This window comes from Branchiostoma floridae, chromosome 1, assembly GCF_000003815.2.
Source record: "Branchiostoma floridae strain S238N-H82 chromosome 1, Bfl_VNyyK, whole genome shotgun sequence".
Lineage (NCBI taxonomy): Eukaryota > Metazoa > Chordata > Leptocardii > Amphioxiformes > Branchiostomatidae > Branchiostoma > Branchiostoma floridae.
Window position 1 is genome coordinate 23491176 of NC_049979.1, and position 14280 is coordinate 23505455.

At 44.0% G+C, this 14280-nt stretch overlaps 1 protein-coding gene across 1 annotated transcript in view; it reads left to right on the top strand.

Annotated features, from left to right (window-relative positions):
* Positions 1-14280, top strand: part of LOC118416682 — a 53018-nt gene that overhangs the window by 24147 nt on the left and 14591 nt on the right. Inside the window, exons 8-31 of the mRNA XM_035821902.1 lie at positions 420-559; positions 730-940; positions 1074-1988; positions 2210-2304; positions 2421-2579; positions 3275-3389; positions 3898-4076; positions 4460-4669; positions 4962-5358; positions 5505-5699; positions 6140-6392; positions 6524-6701; positions 7150-7329; positions 7754-7923; positions 8738-8888; positions 9447-9548; positions 9888-10059; positions 10464-10722; positions 11265-11400; positions 11830-11967; positions 12349-12479; positions 12721-12869; positions 13055-13201; positions 13567-13765. Of these exons, the coding sequence (XP_035677795.1) occupies positions 420-559; positions 730-940; positions 1074-1988; positions 2210-2304; positions 2421-2579; positions 3275-3389; positions 3898-4076; positions 4460-4669; positions 4962-5358; positions 5505-5699; positions 6140-6392; positions 6524-6701; positions 7150-7329; positions 7754-7923; positions 8738-8888; positions 9447-9548; positions 9888-10059; positions 10464-10722; positions 11265-11400; positions 11830-11967; positions 12349-12479; positions 12721-12869; positions 13055-13201; positions 13567-13765 (4981 nt within the window). The remainder of the gene's footprint in view (positions 1-419; positions 560-729; positions 941-1073; positions 1989-2209; positions 2305-2420; positions 2580-3274; positions 3390-3897; positions 4077-4459; positions 4670-4961; positions 5359-5504; positions 5700-6139; positions 6393-6523; positions 6702-7149; positions 7330-7753; positions 7924-8737; positions 8889-9446; positions 9549-9887; positions 10060-10463; positions 10723-11264; positions 11401-11829; positions 11968-12348; positions 12480-12720; positions 12870-13054; positions 13202-13566; positions 13766-14280) is intronic.

The following is a 14280-nucleotide window of genomic DNA, read 5'->3' on the forward strand; positions in this document are numbered from 1 at the left end:
TTGTCTTCATCTTCCGTTGCAAACAAGAGTGGCCAAGACGCTAGACCAGACTGCTGTCGCTATGGTTACTGGAGGTTTACCAGTTACCCTATGGTGTTCCACTACATTATGTAGCAAGTGGCAGGACAGAGCTGGTCCCGTATAATATGAAAATGTCTAAGAATAAACAAAGCAGTAGATTGATAGCTTAGATCATGTGAAGGTAAACGTTTTGTATTTGCTTGCGATGTTTCTTTTCTAGTTTGATACCCAAAGCCTGTCAATAGGACCATTTAACGCCCGTAAACATTGATAACCATTGTTGTAGTTGTTATGGTATAGTTTTTATATTACGTTTGAAATGACATTCTCTTGCGTTTTGTTACGATCCCAAGTAGTACGTACTTTACCTATTGGTCTATCCATGCGGCATGCAACAGGGAGGTATATCTACGTTGGAACCGGGCTGGAGGACTTCAACAAAGACGAGGCGGCTTATAGCGTCCTGGCGGGACCGGTCCTTCCTGTTGAACTAGACCTATGTACTCTGTCCTTCTACTATCACATGAGGGGTCCTAGGGTAGGTAACGTTCTGCACTATGTTGACTTTTATATATGTCTTAGCGTAATATGAATGAATGCCTCTCTGAAAGCAAGATTTCATCTAGAAAATATTCAAATTAACGAGATAAAACGGATTGCCTGGGCAATATTGGGGAGTGCCATTAACGGAACACCTTTTCTTCCCAGACCTCGCTGGTTATCTACGTGAACGACACGAGCGGGTTCCGGGAAATTTGGCAGGCCCAGGAGAACCGCGACACGGACGGCTGGCAGCAGGTGGTCGTGCCGCTCTCACAGATCGTGGACGACTTCAACGCAGTCTTCATCGGAGGCCACGCCAGGACCATCCCTAGCCACGTCGCTCTGGATAATATTGAGTTCAAGAAATGTAGTAAAGGTGAGGGTTCTCTCATGTAGTCACGTCCTTTTTAAAAACGTTTTAGAATTGAAAATACTGAAAAATGTACCCGTTATTCGTCCATAATATTGTTTCATCCCAGTATATATATATATATTTTTTTTTCTTTCAGGAAAATTTGCATCTCACGTGGTATCAGACAGCGTTTTCGTCGGGAACAAGCGCAGTGGAATTCATTACTCCAGCACTTTTGAACGTAATCCGAAAGTCAACATCGAACGGAACATCTTAGCGGAGAATGGAGGCAGCCTGATCGGTGGGGCCGACCTGTCTTCCGCACTTGCCATGACTGTCGGGGACGCCGAGTTCATGATCACTAATAATTTAGTGACGAACAACCAAGTAGGAGGGGTACACATTCTGATGCACTCGAGGAACCCCGAGCCACGAAGCAACATGATCGCAAACAACGTTCTCACCAATAACAGGGACAGTGAGGCTGTGCTACTCCGAAGTATGGTGATGCCTATGATGTCTATCAACATCGTCGGTAACAACATCGCCCACAACGCCGCTAAAGATTACCGCAGTGCACTGGTGATCACCAACACTGTTGCCAATGTCTACAACAACACGTTCTACAACAACAGCGGCATGTACACGGTGGAGTGGCAATACCAGGGAGCCAGTGCGCTCACAGACCCGACCGAGCAGCAGTACTTTACTGGAAACCTCGTCCACTTCAACAAGGGTGAAAACCTGGACTTGCAGGCGACCATCGTTACAGACGGACCAATCATGTATCAGTCCAACTTCATCAAAAATCCGGCCAATGAGTACGAAATCAGCCAGCTCCAGTACCAGTTTGAAGAAGAAGAGGAAGAGAAACCAAAGGGTGACGAGGAACTTGACGATGACGTTGATGAGGAGGAGAAGGAGGAGGTCAGCGTCATCGCTACAAACAACTGGTGGGGTTTCACCAAGAGACCGGAAGTCGCAGACAGGATCCTGGGGGAGCTGAGGACCAGCAGATCTAAAGTGACCTACGTTCCCTTCCTTACTGCTCCACCCTTCCAATATCGCACCGGTAAGAACCGTACCGAAATCTATTGCATATTGTGTATTGCACACTTTTTCTTAAAGTCGGTTTTATTTTTTTATCTTCGTGAAAACGAAGGTGTTGTTTTCCGCCTTTTTGTTTGTTTGCTCCTCTCGAAGTGTGTCTTGATTCATCTAAATATTGTATAAAGTATTTAAGTATTGTATGTTTCATGAGAAGTGTTTTTTTTCAATGCTGTTAACCCTCAGAAAGCTGCCCCATGGGATGGCTCCCGCACAGAGGAAGCTGTTACACCTACAAACCTGAGGTCTTCACGTGGAAGGAAGCCGTCGAAACCTGTTTGGTGAGTTTGGTATACAAGTTACTAATCATGGTAGATAACCTTGGTACTGAAGCTGAAATTCCGTTTTTTGTATGTTTTGTCCTTATATGCTATGGTCTTGTTCTATCTACTCGCAGTCTGAGGGAGCATCGATTGCCTGGATTACCGACGTCATTGAGCGCGACTTTGTCCTGGAGATGCTCCTGTCCCGAGGCTACAACGAAAATTACAACGAGCCAACGTGGGTGGAGGCGGCCAGTCATCTCACCGCACAGCAGGAGGGGTTCGCAGCTAGGGTAAGGGCGCAGGGACACCAATTAAAATTTGTACTCTAGATAATGTAAAAAATAGACAAGTTCAAGGTGTCATAATATCATCCGCAAACATTCTGGTCATAACAACTCACCACATACAGTAGCCCGATTTGTCAAGTGTCCCAAAGGTTATTCTTATACGGCAGAACAACGCGGACGCGGGCTAAGTATTAAACTGGTACCGTTATTTTGAATATGACGTTATGATACTGACCATTTTTAAGCTAGTGGTCCTCGCAGCCCTCAACAAATGGCCCAAAGTCTTTTTTTAACAGGTCTGATGGTCTACACCATGTATTGTCCAATCAATCTGATATTTCACCTGCATTTTTCCAAAGAACTCAAAAGCGGGCCAAAGTGAACCATAGGCATATGCCCTAAGGACGTGTAAGGACGTGTCTGTGCATATTAGTCGGCCTATTTGGCCATTAGGGACCTTTGTGGCCATTGGAAATTAAGAGGATAAATATTCCCATTTAAACGTATTAGCAAGGACGTGCTTAAGTGGAAGAAAGCTTCCTGTCGACGTGGATTTTAATTAGGATTTGATGGAAAATCATTGGATGCCGTGTAATGCATTTATTACGGTGGTACAGCAAACCTAACATGGTTAGAGAAATGACGACAGGCAATCAATAAAGTGGTTCTTATATGACTGTTTATGTTCTGTTTTTTAGAACCGTCCCAAGTGTTCCTACCTGAAGCTTCCAGGATTTAAGGGCGATGATGGCCTGAGCTTGTACCCAGACTGTGGACTCGAGAGACATCCTGTTGTTTGTAGGAAAGACATAGGTAGGTTGGAAGCGACGTGGTCGTTTGTATTCTGTCAATATACATTAATTAGCATCTTCTCCGACGACAACTTTCAAGGATCGTAGGACACATTTTTTGTCACACATTTCTCTTTTTTATAGTGCTAAAAGACATCTACTGTTTTTTAGAAGCTTTCTTTTGTCATCTTCTACTTCTACATATCGTAAGAGGATGTGCTGTATTATTTAGACGTGAACGTTTCTTCACCTTCACAAAATCTTGTGACTTAATTACTTTATCTATGCCTTAGCAGAAGTATGTGAGTGTGCTACTTAGGATTGCATTCTCATAGATGAAAAAAATCATAATCGTTGTTGTACCTTGTACCTAGTCGTTTTTTCTTGTTTGATGTCGACACTAATATGAATGTTTAGTGCGTCGTCACCTTGTTTGTATTACGTAAGTCCTGTTTAAGGACAACAACTTTACTTTTAATTGTCTCCTTGATGTCACGCGTATTGATGATGCTACCTTCCTCTGAGTCCAGTCGGTAACTGTCCCAAAAACTGCTTCCACCACGGCTTGTGTATGGGGACGTCCTGTGTCTGTGACAAGGGCTGGGAGGGAGACGACTGCTCCAAGTTCCATTGCAAGGAGATTGGAAATTGCAATGACGTTGGAGAATGTGTCGGTCCGAGTCATTGCAAGTGCAAACCAGGGTGGAAGGTAGGAAGAAGTCAGCCGCATTGTGATGTTGAAACGATGTTAGTTTGCTTACTTACTTACTTCGTTTACTTTTAAAACCTCTTAATGACATTAACGAGGCAGAGAGGTATTAATACCCCTTGTTGTTTAAGTTTTGCAAATAGTTGTTTAAGTTAATTTTGCAATAGTTTTGCAAATGAGATCAACCCACAACTATTGGCGTTGATTTACAACTGACTGTTATTTGGATTCTTAAATGGTCCAAATTCCACTGTGCTATATTTCATCATTGAGAAAACAACGAATCTACATCCTGTTGTTAAACTTCAAATCATCAAAGTTATAGTTATGCCCTGCTCCACAACAATAATTAATGTGTTTCTCCTATTCTGAACACGTATTAGGGTTCCGCCTGTTCTGTGACGTATTGCAACAGATACGATACATGCCGATCCTGCACGAAGCAGCCGGGGTGCGGCTGGTGCGACACCACCTCCCAGTGTCTGGCAGGCTCCGGGGACGGTCCGGACAAGTTGACACCCACCTGTCCATCCTACTTCTACTACGACTGCATCACTATCGGGGGGATGGAAAGCTGCTCAGAGCAGATTGAGGTTCGTAAAATGATGAGAGATTACATAGCCTTATAGGTTTAGCATCCATGCACCACTGAAGCAGTAACATCGTACAATGTATAATGTTGGGCAAATATGATTCAGTAGACATTGGTCTTAGAAACAACATTTTTATTGCAAACCAAAACATTGGGCAATCAATTCCTCACATGGGGTAAGATTTCTTTCTTCATATACCCGCAACCGACATATTTAAGTTGTGGACTAGAATCACTATAAAATCCCGTGATCTACCGTTACACATTTTCTCTTTTCTTTCTGTGTTTTGCAGCAAATCAATTGCTTGTCAAAGTACTGCAACAACACTCGTACCATCTTGGATGAGGAAGTATGTCGAAGGTGTCAAGACATCGAGGGATGTTACAAAGACAGCGAACTTGGAATCTGCCCTGTCTGGAACGAGCAAAAATGTCCCAGTGGTTTCGTCCGCCCTGACTATTCAGATGAGTCGAGGATTCTTCGCTCCCTTGTACACAGGAACGTGAAGTACGTGGATCCGAAGAAGGTCATCTTGTACTCATGTCCAGTGGAACCCATCGTCCGTGAGACGGCAACCGACACCACGTTGTTTGTGGCGTATCCTAAAATCGACGCTTTTGACGGAGACATTATATCCAGTCCCCAGAGTGGAGGTGTGATGCACTGGGTGGACAAAGTTGAAAACCTAGGTATGTCCTGAATGTTGGTATTTGTAAACGGTTAGTCCATATCCTATGCTACATTACAGACTATACCAGCGAAGACTAAGATGCCTTTTTGAATCTGACATCTGTTGTGTTTTCTCACGTTGCTGGTATCCTATCTTGCCTTACAGAGAACCACACCATGATTGTTGCAAAACCAGTGGGTTTGGAAGACGTCGTGTCGTATGCCGACTTCAGTCAGAAGGTACAGATGTACCGAGTCAACGATGAAAAAGCCAAGGAAGCCCTTCCTGACCACTTCTCATTGAACTCCGTCAAGGAAGGCTTCGACCCTCGCACTGGAAGATACATCCACTTCATGGAGGGTAAGTCACTCCAGCAAGTCATTGCTACTCATGGAGATACAGTCAATGCAGCCTATGAAAACCACTCAGAGGACCGATATGAAATAAGGTTTGCATGGACAGGTTGTTACTATAGGCAGCATCCTTTTAAAATTCTTGTGTTAGTGGGAAACATTAGATCACGAAAAAGCGGTCTATTGACGGTTACATTAGCCAGGGGGTTCTTGTTTAGAGGTTGTCATTTCTACAGGTTTAATTGTACATTGAAAATGAGATATCATAAACACATTTCTTATCCATTACAATGAGCGTTTTGAAACAGCCTGAGGTGTTAACGGTGATATAAAGCCCAATAACTACCGAATAAAACATTCGACAAACGTGAAACAGATCCGTGTTAGCAGACCTAGGATGTGTTCTCATATCAACCATTTCTTAACTTATCAACCATTTCTTAACAGATCGACCTGTATACAAGTGTCTTGGGCGCGAGTTCATTGACCTGAACACGGGAAACCTCGTCACGTCCTACTACATGATCATGCCTGCCAACCCCGAGCCCGAGCCTGCTGTGAACGAGGGCGACCTTGTGGCAGACGCGGAGAGCCAGGGTTTTATCGAAGTGGTGAAGGACTTCACAGAAGAGGAACTGGGCGTGTTCGTCCATACCGAACACAAGCAGTGTGAGCCTGGGAACGTCCAATGGTTGGATGAGTAAGTTTCTGATGTCTGTTTTAAATCAGTATTTGTCCTTCAGGACTACAAACTACACACTACACTGGTGATAGGGAACATATTTCTGTTCAAATCTTTCCGTCCTAATAACAATGAAAATCACTTTTCAGACTTGAATCAAAGATCAGAAAGAAGCACAAGAGTGAAATAGTGGAGGCCACCTTAGCATGCACGGGTGGAGACAGCCGGCCTGGACTGCTAGTTCTGGACACGACTTCTGCTGAAGACTTGAACATCCGCCCGGGGAACGTTATCATTGGTAGGACGACTGGTGCTGTCCTGTCCCAGGTGAGTTGACCAATCATATTACACCTTCATCTGCATTTTCCTGTAGATTATTTTCGCTACAGTAGTACAAACCCTGTTGTTGCCTCCATGTCTTTTTGTGTGTTTGTGTTTTTGTTTATTTAATAGAGTGGTGGGAAGTGAAGTGTAAAAAGGTCTGACAGTATACTGGATGGCGTAAAATCAAATCAAGTTAACGTCGTGGACACTAACAGGAAGTTAGACCAAAGGTCCTAGAATCGGTTATCTCATTTTCTGTCTTCGATTTCCTGCTGTATGTTTGAAGTTTGCATTATAAGAGCCAGTGGGGAAATTGTATTAGACAGAATCAGTGAGAAACTCATAATGATAAATAAGAGAAATTCTTTTTTAAAAATAAATTCTCAAAGACGACTTTTTTAATATAACGGAGAAACGAGATCTTTAAAATAAATTCTTGTTTATTTTGCAGATAATAACAGTGAGTTACGAAGAAGGTTTCCTGTTCCTGGAATCCGTTGCCCTTACGTCATCTTCTGACTACGTGGAGAAGGAAAAACTCATGCTGTCAAGCACTAAGAGGAAGAAGCGGGCACTAGGCGAGAGTACTGCCGTGGCAGACTTCGACTGGAACAGACGGCTGAGATCGACAGTAAGTTGTTATTCATATCCCCAAAGTATCCATACCCCTTGTAAATTTCTTAATAAAGTAATATAGTATGTCACATACTATGTGCAGTCGAATCGAGACCATCTTGAAAAATATTCACAATTTAGTACATCAAGATATATCCTGGTTTGATGTCATTTGTAAAACTGTGAGCTTATGAATGGAATAGATAATTTCTAACATACCATGAAACTGAGCCATGAATGTCGCATGTCACAAATACTATCGTGTAATTATATATATCAATGTTTCGAACTTATACCAGTAGGAAAAAGATATTGTTAATTGCATCATAGTTTGGTGTTTAAGCTGGTTCCTCGAAAATGTTCAAGCTAGGTTGTCAAAAATAAGAAGAAAAGAAAAAGCCTGGACTTTTTCTAAAATGTATATGCTTTGTACCACATAGTCTGAAGACGAAGAAGACACCGTAGACATCTCTGCCAGCGTGAAGTTCACCCCGAAGTTAGACCTGACCCTCGCGGTGACCTCCGCGCCGCCCTACCTGACAGCCATCGGTGCGGAGCTGGACGGGCCCATACAACTACTGGCCAACGCCACGTACAGCTTCAAGGCAAGGTACTGATGACATTCGTTGGTCTGTCGGTCCAGACTCGTACAATTCAAGAAGTATGCGCAGAACCCTAAAGATTTAATTGATGATAATCCATAGCACTTCATGTCACTTTTACAATCTTTAACTGCTTTGTGTTGTGCAAGTAAAGACAATAGCCAAGGTCATGTGGTTTCCTCAAAGTCCAAGGTCAAGTTCTACCTAGCAGACTTATAGTTTGACCGACCTCGTTGCCTGTCAGTACGTTTGTATCCAAGTTTGCCTAGTCATGGGAGTGCTAGAGGTTGAAACACAACACCTTGTTGTTTTTGTCATCTATATGGATAGTGTTTCAGTAAAAGCTAGGTGGGTAAAGTAAATAAAGCAGGAGAACTTACATTTTTTGGGCCGGACGAAAGACGAACGCACAGTTCGAAGATCAACAAACAACATGGCTGCCGCGGTGATTCTTGTTGCGTCATTCGGAATGAACCACAATATGAAAAGGGGTGGAGTTTTAATGTTATTCTCAAGGCTCTATGCAAAATACACTTCAGATGGTATTTTTGTAAATGATCTAACGTTTAACATATAGCTCATTACATTAGTCATTGTAGAAAACAAGTTTTCTTTGAAATATCCCTTTCAATACGTAACTGTCCGTAAGTTCGTACCCAGGGCATTTTAAGCTCGTACCCAGGGCATTTACTGTCCCTAAGCTCGTACCCAGGACATTATGCTGCCAAGGTGTGTTCTTGGAACAAGATTGCAGTTTTCGTATTGTGATGTCAAAATGTAGCAACGCTGTGTTATTTGTCTCATACAAGCACTTTGTTACAGGAAAAGTTCGTCAGGATCTCAGCAACTCGCCATCAGACAAGCCAAGAGTGCCTTGGAGTTTTGTATCATAGTGGGACCGCCGTCTGCCAGTGTGTGTGTTCCTGGGAAGTTGTTGTTACATGCTGAAGTTCTCTTCCATGCTGAGATGGAGGTAAGATGTCTTTTAGTGTTGTCATCCTGCTGAGATAGTCTACACTGGCATGTTTAGGCACACCATTTTCCTCTATCTCAGAGTCTGTTATCTTTGTAACATGGTCACCAAGTCTCCTCTGGTCGACTTAGGATTGTCTAGTACACGGCCCACTCAGATAAACACGAACCTTTTTTCTGATAAACATCAGCCTTTTTAGCCAGCCTTTTGGGTTAACGCCGCTAAAGGAGCGATGTAAACAGAACCCAACCCCGTAAAAATTCCCCGGCCTACGTTAATGAACTTGGCGGACGGGCTACACTCCCAGCACCGTAGAGATAGTGACGAGCTCACGATAGTATGGTTACCAGGCTATGGTTTTTGTTGCGACTACCAAACTCTTGACTATAGATCATCATCATCTTGTCTCTATGGTTGTACGGATGTCCACGACCCTGCCCTTTATAGCTCGTCAAAAATGCGCCATGTACCCTCGCACAGATCGATGTATTATGTTGTGCATGGTATCCCTACTGTTGCCAATACCACCTGATAATTACAATAGTGTTTATTGCATAGGGCGCTGGTGTCCTCACGGTTGGAACGACTGCAAACTCCGAGGTGAAGATGGGAGGACGGTGGCGACGGAGCTCAAAGGGCATGGACTTCTCTGAACCTGGGGTCAGTGTGGCTCACTTGTGTCCCAACATAGCCCATCCGCATGTGGCATGGAACTAGTCGGTAACCATTACTCGCGAGAAACTAGAAAAGTTTGCTACAAAAGTTTGAATTTTTAGTGTCAATCTTGTATTTCAGATGGCGTCATCGTGAATACTGCTTTATTTGTATCTTGTGGTTGCTCGCCCTACGTTTTCGTTGAAATGGTAACAACCAACCGCTGAAACATCGTAATCAAAGAGTTTTCTTTACGGGTGGCAGCTGATATTGTCATCAGTCAGTTGGCATACTGAACAAGTCCCGGCTTGATTTGACCTTGAACCACCCTTTGTTTGACCACAGAAGCCGTTCGACATTCATCACAACTATGACGTCAATATGCCAGCCGGTAACAACGGGACCGTCACGATCAGCGTGTCCCCGACGTTCTCGGTACAATGGCCGTCCTTCTCCACCCCGACTCTACCGCCTGGGGTCCATAAGGATATCCCCGACTGGATGAAGGACGCTTTAGGTGACATATTGTTTAAAATGTTGATTACAACACGGTCAAAGTCGTAGTAGTAAAAGAGGAGTTTATCAAAAGAGTCCTAGAAAATGAGAAATATAGCCCGTAGCTATAGGTCGTCGTACGATTTTCAAACATGTCAGTCTGTGTGTATCAGAATCAATAGCCGACCAATGATTTTCTGTAACAAGGCAGCTAAATTTTGCACGACATACGCACGACTGCCCCAAGAATGCTTCCTGCTTGTGATCTTGCGACGAATGCACGACGTGTGTGATTTGATAAGTACTAAATCATGTGTGTAAGGTGCTAGAAAATACGATTCGCTATAGATGTAGCTATAGCATGCTAAATACAAGGGAAGGTTGCGTTCGACCTATTGACGGAGAGATGGGGCTCCTCCATTCCAGGTGCTGCCGGGGCGGACACGTTCTGGACCGGAGAGCCGCTGATGCAGGCCTCGGTGAACACCCCTCTTGTGGCCAGCTTGAAGGCCAGCACGTGCTCGGAGCGCTGCAGCACGTCCGACATGCCGCAGTATGTGGAGCTGAGCGGGGGCGTGGTGAAGGCTGGAGGAGCCCTCAACATCTCCTCTAAACGTTTCAACGATACTTTCCGATCCTTCCAAGCGCCAGACTACATGAACAGTAGTATGGTCAATATCACTAGGTAAGGTGGACTTTGTAAACATAACAATAATCTCTAGCACTGGTGTTCGAGAACAGTTGGGTTAGGCTGACGTCACATTGCCACAAAGGGACTCGGCCAGGCAGTCTTGAGGGAACGAAAAGTACGACATAAAAGACAACAAAAACACAAAGCGGACCAAAAATAATTCAACAACATGCCTTGTACATATCTATTGGCATAAACTCTAATTTTTCGCATCCGCAAACAGCCCGGCCGGGCCCCGGGTAGGAAATGTGACGTAGGCCTGACTGGTGTAAATGCCAGTGGTCATCCCGACGTGTAGGTGTCATTGTATATATGGCAGAGACTCGATCGATGTTTGAGTCCTTTATATTTTTGATTTTGTATTGAATTTTACTATAAAAACTGCGGCAAAGATTGATAGTCAAGAAAGTTTTTGATTTTGCGTGGTTGGAAAACTGATGTCCTGAATGCCGTTTTTTTTGTAAACTCTCTAAAGAAGGTTGCAAACATTGCTTGGTTAGAATGTGCAGTGAAACAGCATTTCTGCTTTCCCTCAGCGGCTGTGATGGCCAGCTCGAGTTGTGCTGTACCTGCCCCGGGACCGGTGAGCCTGGCTCAGTCAACCCGTACACGGGAGAGTGTATGTGCGACTGCTACTGCGACCCTCCGCTCAACACCAGGAAGGGCATTCCGGTAATGCCTGCTCACATGATTAAGTTATAAAGGTGTAGAACCAACAGTAAAAGAAAACTTTGTATACAAGCATGGCGTATTGATCCAATAATCAGATCCGATATCAATATTCGAGTTGATTATTACCTCCGATTTCGATCTGTGTGTTTGTGTGTTTGTTTGTTCGTTGGCTAGCTTGTTTTGGTGTGTGTCTGCAGTTATTTGTATTTTGTGGAGTGACAGGATGTGAAGCGAAAGATGGTGTAACTGACGATTGTCAAGATGAAAGTTGGCTTGGCCCGGGTCCAAAGTTGTGTTAGGCAGGAAAATATATGAACAGAATTAGCGAAAAAAATCAGAATAAATGAATAAAGCAAGATATTCAAAACATATATACAAAAAAAGTTGGATATTTCACGGATGTACGAAATCTTCGATTCTCCCGTGCAGATGCGAGATGGGAGTTGCGTTTGTAACACATGTCCGGGAGGATTACCCAGGATGTACATGGAAGACGGAGGGATGGGATGTCCCTGTCTGTGTAACGATCTGTCAGAGCACGACATGAATGAAGATGGCTCGTGCCCGGTAAGGTTACATCTAAGTTTTATTAATGGACTTTATTACATTCGTGACACAGTAGGCATCGTTCTCAGCGTGTCTTCGTGCCCCTACATTATGTATTTTCCATGTGCTAGTCACGTTCACCACAGGAGTGACACATGGTGAAGTTCAAAGTTGACAGATTTAATAATCTATAAACCTTGTGGTGACAGCTGACGAGCAGTCTAGGTCATGGGGTCAATGAAAGGGCAATTCACGGGGAGGTATTGTTTCTGGTCAAGTCTTTCAGACCAATATGGCTGGTACCCAGGAAATTTCATAGGTTATTCGTAGTTGGACCTATATATGAATAAATGCGTTCGTCAACAAAACCACTCAAGGATACCTTTTCCCTTTACACTTCAGTGTGAGTGCGACTGTCCGGACGGTAGTACAGATACCATCGCACCTGACGGCAGCTGTCCATGTAGGTGCACCTGTAACAACTGCCAGGATTCCATACTCGGACCAGACGGCTGCATCTGCCCAAATGACGTGTGAGTAGCCAACACAAATGGCTGACGCCATTGGCAATCTTTCATGTACTTGCTGGGAAAATTTACATAAGCAAAGTATAGACTTCGGAGTATGAACTGTGTAGTCTTTTCAACATATCTAATGCTCCAACATTTACTGGATTACTGTATTTGTCAAAAATCTTTGGATTACGTAAAGTTGTAACAATGTTGATACAAGTCCAATAGCTGTACTGTAACTAACCATGACCACCTGAAATAGGTGTCCGGTCTGTGACGACGGCCGGCTGCCGACATGGGAGGGCTGTAAGTGTTCCTGTCCCGAGTCGGAGGACTGTGGTAGACCCCCGATCTGTGTGGTGGGACGGAGAGGTCCTGAATGTGATCAGCCTGACTGCAGTCCGTGTCAGGGTGAGTGTCATTTGAAAAAAAAAAGCAATGTGAAAGACAATGATATTGAACTTTTTTTCTAACAGACTTTCCCTTTTTCTGAAGACCATCGCCATTGAAAACATTCACATTCTTTTAAATCATTCGATGATGTGGAAGGTGTGTCTCATAAATTGTAACTTTCTAATGATGTCTTTACCACCCAGACTGTTCAGGTAACGGCGTCTGTGCAGCAGACGTCGGTACGGGCTGCGGATCCACCTGCCGCTGCCACCGCGGGTGGAGCGGGCCGTGCTGTAACCGCCGCCGGGCCAGGAGGGCATGGGGAGACCCGCATCTGGAGACCCTCGATGGTACGGATATGTTTCAACTTACACGTAAAGGGTTTTTCTAAGTTTGAAAAAAAAGCTAGTCAGCCGTGCAGCTGGCATGTGATACATACAATCATATCTTCTTAACGTCTTAACTCTTGCCTCTACTTCTACCTAGTACCGGCTTACGTGTTACTGAGTCCTGACTGACGGTGCGCTTTATTGCTACTGTAGAAAGTTTTGTAGAATTAGATGATTTTCATTTACGCTTTTCAATTAGCATCATTAAAATTATTGCCAATCCTTTTGTAATAGATAAAAGGCTACAAGAAGTAATCCGTTCTTCACTAGATAGTTCAGCCATTGATGTTTATAGTTATTTATCGACTGTTCACTTTCACATAAAGGTATACACTTTGACTATTTTGGAATCGGAGAGTTCTGGGACTGCAAGAGTCCGGTCAACGACTTCGGCATTCAGACGAGGTTCTTCGCACACGAGCGGGTGTCACTCACTGGGGCTGTGGCCGTCAAGGCCGGGCCGAGTGTGGTCACCATCACCACGCCACCCAAGTCTGCCAATGCCAGCCACTTACCTTTCCTCAGGTACAGCAGACAATGTGTCGTTGTGCAATACACACTGGACATTCAGTTGACGGCTTACAGCAATATTTGTAGTAGCTCACTGATATAGGTCATGTCAAAGAATTTCCTTTCACAAATAATACGATGATGAGAATAACAACTTCTTGACACACAACTAACTGTTTTTCAAGTCGATGTTTCGGTGACTGACCGTCACCTTCGTCAGAGCAATACTGACTGGTTCTACGTTGAACTGCAGCTAGGTGTCGCTACTGCAATGTGAAGAATGCAATCCTAATCGTGACTGAGTTTGTATCCCCCTAACCACGTTTCATGCCTTAAGCAGATCTCCTGATACATATAGCCTTCCTAATCCAATGTGTGCATCCGTTGTCTTCTCTTTCTCCTTGGTGCCGTGCCAATCTATTACAGATAGACGGTCACGGAAACGTTGTCTTAGGTAAAAACTCTTGCTTGGTTTTGCATAGAGAATTTTGGTATCCGGTGACTTACCAACAACTATTCACGAAATGTGG